General features: G+C 37.6%; 1 protein-coding gene across 1 annotated transcript; it reads right to left on the bottom strand.

Moving 5' to 3' along the window:
* Window positions 1-6,334: 6,334 nt before the first annotated feature.
* Window positions 6,335-6,848, bottom strand: LOC139848869 (WAT1-related protein At3g28050-like). The gene is made up of 3 exons (XM_071838554.1): window positions 6,699-6,848; window positions 6,460-6,611; window positions 6,335-6,374 (listed from the first exon to the last, which is right to left on the bottom strand). Exons 1-3 carry the CDS (start codon window positions 6,846-6,848, stop codon window positions 6,335-6,337), a joined length of 342 nt encoding a protein of 113 aa, XP_071694655.1.
* Window positions 6,849-8,543: the final 1,695 nt, after the last annotated feature.

The raw sequence follows: 8,543 nt of genomic DNA, 5'->3' as shown, positions 1-8,543 counted from the left end.
ATAGTTACCACGCGAGTATCAACGTCGCACCTTTCGAAGCTTTGTATGGCCGAAAATCTCGTTCTCCTCTTTGTTGGGCCGAAGTAGGCGACACACAAATCACCGGACCCGAACTCATCCATGAAACAACCGAGAAGATCGTTTAAATCCGAGATAGGCTCCGGACGGCCCGTAGTCGTCAAAAGAGCTACACCAACAAAAGACGCAACGACCTCGAATTTCAAGTCGGTGACCGCGTAATGTTAAAAGTCACGCCTTGGAAAGGTGTAATCCGTTTCGGGAAGCGCGAGAAACTAAATCCGCGGTATATTGGTCCTTTCGAAATCTTGGAGCGTGTTGGAACCGTTGCTTATCGTTTAGATCTTCCGCCTCAACTGAGCTCCGTTCATCCTACTTTCCATGTATCGAACTTGAAGAAGTGTTTTGCCGAACCCGAACTCGTCATCCCTCTCGAGGAACTTACTATTGATGACAAACTTCATTTTGTGGAGGAACCGGTTGAAATAGTGGACACCTCCGTCAAGACACTAAAACAAAGTAGAATCCTGATCGTTAAGGTCCGTTGGAATGCCAAAAGGGGACCCGAGTTTACTTGGGAAAGGCAAGATCAAATGCAAAGGAAATACCCGCATTTATTCGTGGATTCGGAAACACAAGATCCCGAGGAAGAAACAACGACCACTACGCCTTCTTAAATTTTGGGACGAAAATTCTTTTAAGGAGTAGGTAATGTAACATCCCGCCTTTTTCCGTTTACTTTCCGTTTATTTATTTAAAGTCCGTTATAGAATTATAACATCTTCCGTTAATACGCGTTTTAAATTATCTCGTTTAGGTAATTCACGCACCCGCTTTTAAACTAGAAGGACTAAAGTTGCCAAATGACCAAAGTTTTGACTAGGTCAAAGTGGTCAACCTCACTCTCATCCATTCATTCCCTCCTTCTCTCTTTCAATACTTCAACTTTTTACTCTCAAACCCTCACTCAATGAATTATCATCCATTTTAAATCTAGCAAGCGTTCTTCAAAACAAATTGCATATTTGAACTCCTTGCGACTTCCTCTTCGAATCCATACCAACTTTATTGCATTTGGGTAACTTTCTAAAATCACTAGATTCTTTGTTCTTGATGTTTTTAACTTATAAAAGTGTTAATTAGTGTCTATGGCTCAAGTCTAACATGAATATATGATTTGTATGCTCGATCTCGTGTTTTAGTGTAACTAGCATGAACTTGAAAGTTAGTGTGTTTGATTGTGTGATTTGGTTGCTTAAATGTTATTAAATGTTAAAAGTTCATGTATTAAATGTGTTACTAGCATCACTAGCTTCAATTTGATGTGTAGGTTGACTTGGAAAGACTCCATAAAACTTCATTGCTAAATTTGTGATTTTGGGTTAGGGTTTGATAGAAGTAAAATAGAATTTAAACGTATTGAATGCTTTGAAAGGTTAATTGTAAGTGTTTATTAGCATTGTATGCATGATTACCTACAAAACGGCGTATTATATGTGTGCATTTAATTCCCGAATCATAAATGTGCATTTATGAACTTGAAGGTAATTATGATGAACATTAAATGAGCATTCAACTTGGATTTTTGATTTTTATGAATTATTTTTCAATTGATGAAAGGTGTTTAGTTGTGTTCCTCGTTAAATTACCTTTCCAACGATGTATGGTATGCATTTTAGGTATTTACGGTTAATGAGTTATGATAAATTGAAGTTTGAATGAGACTTGAACACTTGCACCAGCCCAGGTACCAGCTCACGTTGAGTGTCGCGGCGCGGCCATCCTTGGTCGCGGCGCGGCATTAGGCGTGTTTGGATTCTGATCAAACTTACACTTTTACGAAAAATGTTTGCTATGCTACGCACCTCCGATTCACATGTAACTTGTTCTAACATGCTTATATATGATTAAAAACCTCAGAAAAATAGTTCGGGACCCGACCCGAATGTGTTGACTTTTTCGTTGACTTTGACCCGACCAAAGTTGACTTTTAATCAAACTTAACCAAATGTTTGTGCAATCGTTCTAACATGCTTTTATACTTGTATCTTGCATAGAACTTGACAATTTAATTCACATGCTATATAATCGAGTCGTAATGAGCCATAGGACTAATTGAACATCTTTGACCAACCGTGTTTACCGTTATTGATACAACCTAATTTTTTAGGTCAAGACTAGCATTCGTTCTTGCACACGTTACTTTGTGAAGTACGTTATTTTACTCGTGCACTCAAGGTGAGATCATAGTCCCACCTTTACTCTTTTAAACTTACATTTGGGATGAGAAAACATAAACGTTTCATTTTATAAAGTGAACACAAGTACAAAAACAAACATTCTACATACGAGTTAGAACAAAAATCCTCAATTCGGTTATCATTAGTTACACTTACCGGGTGTAAGCGAGAACTTATGTTGTATGGCCATATGGGTTTGACAAACCCTCATTCGGACGGTTCGCTACCGTTATTCGGGTGAAATATATTTTCGAGAAACAGTGTATATTCTAACACTATTGTGATGGGGTTCTATGGATGAAAAGTTAAGCCTTGATAATTGGGTGCTCGTGATAACAAATTTTAGAATGGTTAACTATTATTCAATGATACAAATCTTGTGGTTCATTTGTACTTACTTACTTACTTAAACCTATGATTTCACCAACGTTTTCGTTGACAGATTTCTATGTTTTTCTCAGGTCCTTGAACGTGTTGTGATACATGCTTCCGCTCATTATTTTTGATACTTGCATTGGATGTCGAGTATATATGCATACATGGAGCTATTTTTGGCTACTTTTAAATTGTGTCGCATATGTTTCAATTGTACTTTAAACTTTGTAATGTAACTAGTTGTCGAACTACGTTGTAAACCTTGAAACATCCTTACTTTTGAAATAAATGCGACATACTTTTGGTCAAATGTTGTTTTAAAGACTTATGACCACGTAAAGGGACCTAAGTAGACGGCGCCGTCAATAACAATTTTGTCGGGTCGCTACATCTTACCTAATACCCCAAACATCACTTAGATTTGAAATATTAGAGTAGAAAAAGGACGGTCTACATCTTACCTCTCTCATACCTCGCTTTTGTGAGATTATGTATTATTGTTGTTGTTGTTGTACTCAAATTTGAATTTCGACTAAGTGATAAAATGAAGAAGAGGGACGAGACAGAGAGAGAGAGAGGATGAGGGGAAGAACACGATTTGTTTAGTCGATGGTATCTAAACACCGTTTTCGGCAAATACATGCAACTTCGGTGACACCTTGCAATTTCGACAACATTTTTGCGTTCTACCATTACCACCGACAACTCCGACAACATTGCTTAGTAACCACTGTTGTAAGTAAACGATCGAGACAGCCGTCACAACAAATGTCGCAACGAATTTACTTCGTGTACTATTGCAACAGATCTAAAACGGTCAAAGATTAAACAACGGCTAACAACGGTCAAAAACCTAATTTATGAACGCTAATTTCTAGACGCTAATTTTTAAATCCTAAAAGAACGCTCGAAAATAGGATTCATCACGATGGATGTTATATGTTATTTCTTCGATCGTTTTCTCACCAAAATAATAACATTTTCACAAATTGTATTTTTTTAATGTTCATATTTCTATGTGATCGTAATGTTTGTAAAAAGAAAATTCAAAGAAAAGAAAAAATAAATTACTTCCATTTTCCCCAACTTGCCACTTCTCCTTCTTCATTTTATATACAATTATACAATTTCAAGGATAACTACTTTATCTTCTTTCCACATTTATACAATCAAGTAACAAGGATCGTCGATTTATCTTCTTTCCACATCCCCGTCTTTGTAGTTTTGCAACAATGGTGATGTGCCTGTTGAGGATGACTCTAAATTTATAACTTTGTCTTTAATTATGCTCTCTTTTGCTTTGCCCCACATCACAGTATATGTTGGTTATAGTTTTGGTTAGAAGAAATGGATATAGTTGCTTTGTATTTGTGAAAGGATGTTATCCCACATAGGTGGGAGGAAGAAGTTGGAGGTAGGTGACTTGGTTATAAAAGTAGGGCTAAGTCTTCATTCCAAATTGCACCAATCAATACACTTTAAGTATTTGATTATTTCTTTCTTTCTTATCCTTTTTTGAGAGTTGTATTAGTTAAATATTTTGGAGAGTGTAGTGGGCTTAAGAGAGTCGTCTATATCATTGTAAAAATTTGTGATATAGTGTATTTCTTTCTTTGGGGGCCGGTGGTTTTTCTCCTGTTTTGGAGTTTCCACGTTAAATCTTGTGTTGTGTATTTTTCTTATTTTTTTACTGTTATCATTGGGCTGAGTGTTGGGAATTAGTGAGGCCGTAATTTCCCAACAACTGGTATCAGAGCGTCAGGTTTGACGGGGGTCTCGGTTATAGGAGTCGGAGTATGCTCTGTGGTTGCCACGGGAGTGGATCGTCCACATCAGAAACGAGTTCTATTAATCGTATAGGATATCTGATTAGACAATATTTTTTCTAATTCGTAGTAATAGTTGGATTTGTTAGTGGCGAGTTGTGGATTTCCGATTTAAAGGGTCCTTGCTACCTGCTACATCTTTTGGCTATTCGAAACGTGAGCAAAATCAGAGAAAGTGTTGTTTATAGGATACGGATACGATGTCGAAGTTCAGTCCAATGAGGTTTGATGTAGGGAAATTTGATGGGATGATCAATTTTGGCTTATGGCAGGTTCAAGTCAAGGATGTGTTGATTCAGTCCGGGTTACACAAGGCATTGAAAGGTAAACCCACATTTGTTCCCGGCAGTGATTCTAGCAGTAAGTTCGATGAAGAAGAATGGGATGATATGGATTTGAGGGCAGCAAGTGCGATTCGTTTGTGTCTTGCAAAGAACGTGCTTGCAAATGTGCATGGGTTATCAACGGCAAAGGAGCTTTGGGTTAAACTAGAGCAGTTGTACCAGGGTAAGGGCATCTCAAATCGGTTGTGTCTTAAAGAACAATTTCATACTCTGCGTATGGATGAGGGCTCAAAGATTTCAGATCATCTAAGTATTCTTAACGGTATTGTTTCAGAACTGGAGGCTATTAGAGTTAAAACGGATGATGAAGATAAAGCTTTGAGGTTGATATTATCTTTATCATCGTCTTATGAACACATGAAACCTATTTTGATGTATGGGAAGAAAACTCTGAAGTTTGAAGACGTTACTAGCAAGCTCCTATCCGAGGAGAAAAGACTGAAAGGTAACGGGGTCTCGTCATCAGGAGATACGATAGTGTTGTGTTCGGATAGGCGAAAGAGAAACTCTGGGAAGAATCTGGTATACTGGAAGTGCTGGAAGACTGGACATGTAAGGGTTAATTGTCCAGGTGGAGCTAATTCGGCAAATGGCTCCAAAGGCGCTAATGATGTCTCCATTGTTACGGAGAGTGACAAATTCCTCTTAAGTCACGTTATCCTCATGGTGTGTCCGTGCCACCATGGAAAGGGATGTTCGTTAGCGGTTCCACAAATTGAACATGGGCATTGGTTTGGCGTTGATGCAAGGTTGTGTGGTGGAAACAGATGTTGTAGCTGATGAAACTTTCAGGGAAAGCCAAACAGGAAGTTGCACCATAATAGTTCAGCTGGGTATACAACATGTGCCGATATAAAATGCTTGGAATGTGATATTCTAAGTGCTATACTCTTTATGGTGGAGTATGCTAATTCTGTTTAGAGTTATGATTGTCTGTTATGACAATGATTGTCGGGTCTTGACAATGTTCGATGAAGATGCAAATTTTATTTCTTGGGTTAGAGGTAATGTTAGCGGCATGAAGATGAGGATCTTGAAGTTGTCGTCGAGGAAGTATCTACATCGGTTTCTTTTGCAAAGTGGAAGCACGGTTATCTTCTTCTATCCAAAAGGTGGAGATTTGTTGGTTATAGTTTTGGTTAGAAGAAATGGATATAGTTGCTTTGTATTTGTGAATGGATGTTATCCCACATAGGTGGGAGGAAGAAGTTGGAGGTATGTGACTTGGTTATAAAAGGAGGGCTAAGTCTTCATTCCAAATTGCACCAATCAATACACTTTAAGTATTTGATTATTTCTTTCTTTCTTACCCTTGTTTGAGAGTTGTATTAGTTAAATATTTTGGAGAGTGTAGTTGGCTTAAGGGAGTTGTCTATATCATTGTAACAATTTGTGATATAGTATATTTCTCTCTTTGAGGGCCGGTGATTTTTCTCCTGTTTTGGAGTTTCCACGTTAAATCTTGTGTTGTGTATTGTTCTTTACTGTTATCATTGGGCTGGGTGTTGGGAATTAGTGAGGCCGTAAATTCCTAACAACATCCAATCGTTATAATTGTTGCACCAATGAGACTTCATTAACAACATACATACAAGTTAATGAATATACTCTTTTTAATAAGGAAACATATAACCAACAATTTATGTGTCATATTACCTTCCAAGATAAAGATCATCCCCAAGGAACATAACGCCCATTCCAACTGCTATAGCGATTGACAATGTCTTAAACATAGCGACAAATAATGGTCCTTTTAATCGTATCACCCATGTATGGACACTATTACTCAAACATGAACCAAACACACCCTGCACGACTCAAAAAACCAACTAAAAACCTCTTAGAACCATTATAATGATTATATAACCGCGATAACCAAAAGTTTAGGTACTTACCGAACATAAAATTGAGACCAAGGCTATATCAGGCTTGATTTTCCAAGCACTTGAATTTGGTTCGATAAAAGCTTCCACAATTGCAGCCAAAATACTCACTATTAAGCTGTAAAAGAACACTACAGTCAACTTTGATGGATACTCCTTCATGATCTGTGTCTGTACACATTAAACTTTCATATTACATCTTTGATTAACTTACTTACATCTTAGAATATATGGGCTTAGAACAAGAGTGCTAATAGCATGACATTAATTTCAAGAAAGCTGAAAGCCCATTCTTACTAAGGCTGTGTTGGTTGCCTTTCAGTTGAATGGTTTGACGCGGAATGATGAATATTCAGCATTCGACGCGTTTGTTTGTAACATTTAATTGATAAGTGATGCTAAATGAAACAAAGATTAGTGCTGAAATTATCTCTAACTATTAACTACCTTCATTTCTTAATACTGTTTTTAAATTATACCCCGAAAAGTTATGAAAATTAAAAAAAATTATTTATTAATATAAGAGGTTACTACGGTAATTTTATGTCATTTATAATGTTCATTCACTATCAAACACGTATTATTATCATTTAGAACGAGTTTGAATCATTTCTATTATGAACCATTCAATATATAATCATTATGTCTAAACGCACAATAAGTGTTATATCCTTAACCAATTACACTTATTGATTAAAAATTAGTCTCAAAATTCTTTCGTCACTCTACCATATATGAGAGCTATTTAAAGCTTTGATATATTCTCAATATATTGTTAAATCATTGAAAAGATGTACACTAAATGAAACACACTAGCACAAGGACACTAAAGTCAACGCATGGCGACTATCTAGCTAAACTATGTTTCCGAATCCGATGACGCGCAGGAGGAGCAACATGAGCAACAAACATCGTCCTCTTCCGAGTCTTTCATCACATTCTCGATAAAATATCTTTCGTGCCATCAAAAATTATCCCGACCTCTGCAACGTTTCATATTTCTCCTTCCCCAAACATATTTAATGAAGCGACTTTTAATCAGAGGATGAACTTTTTTTTTCCTTAAGCACGAAAACGAGCAAACGCGGTATGTGTTGAATTAGAGGTCACGACACAATCACCCACGTCACGTTCGTCTGGGCTCAGGCCCAGCCCATTTGAAGAATAACTGTCCAATTCAGAAACAAAAGGACAGTCCGGCCCAAATGCTTGAACCGGCCCAAAATGGTTTTGAGAATTCATTGGAACTTTCAAGGAACCAGAATCACGCGTGCAGTTATTTTCATCGGAACCAGCGCAGCCCACCTTGGAAGACGTAACAGAGTCCCTCAGCCTTTGAACTGCATCCGACATCAGACCGTCGTCTACTTCCGGTGTGGATACCGATGCTGAAGGATCGTCGGATGGAGCCCAGTTATCATTGTTTTCAGGCGGCATGATCTTACCATCTTCTACCTCATCGAATCCCTCTGTAGGTACACAATTACTCTGTTCATCAACAGGATTTCCCTTGTTTTCTTCATCATAGGATCGATTAATCTCACCCATATTTGATGATTGCTTATTCTCACTTGACGATTCATTACCCTCACCTGACTATTCATTATCACCCACATATTTATCTTTGGCCGGTTCCGATTGAAAACCTCCATCAGCGACATCGACTCTAAGCTTATTCATTTCAACCAGAGACCAGGATAACCGATCATTGTTTAAGCTAAAAACGAGATTGTGATTGCTTACCGAATCAGGGAGATCGAATACGATCCATTTACCCCCAACTTTTATCTCGATGTGATTAGAAATAGGAATATGAGACAACTTGGAGTTATGGTTAAACCCTGTAAGTGATTCTGC

This window comes from Rutidosis leptorrhynchoides, chromosome 5 (assembly GCF_046630445.1).
Source record: "Rutidosis leptorrhynchoides isolate AG116_Rl617_1_P2 chromosome 5, CSIRO_AGI_Rlap_v1, whole genome shotgun sequence".
Lineage (NCBI taxonomy): Eukaryota > Viridiplantae > Streptophyta > Magnoliopsida > Asterales > Asteraceae > Rutidosis > Rutidosis leptorrhynchoides.
This window is presented reverse-complemented; position numbering and strand designations above follow the sequence as displayed.

Excerpts from the sequence above, each read along its gene's own strand:
- LOC139848869 (XM_071838554.1), bottom strand. The coding sequence starts at position 6,848 with ATGAAGGAGTATCCATCAAAGTTGACTGTAGTGTTCTTTTACAGCTTA. Across the intron at positions 6,612-6,698 it reads TGGTCTCAATTTTATGTTCG|GGTGTGTTTGGTTCATGTTT; the intron begins GTAAGTACCTAA and ends TGAGTCGTGCAG. Across the intron at positions 6,375-6,459 it reads GATGATCTTTATCTTGGAAG|TCTCATTGGTGCAACAATTA; the intron begins GTAATATGACAC and ends TTGTTAATGAAG.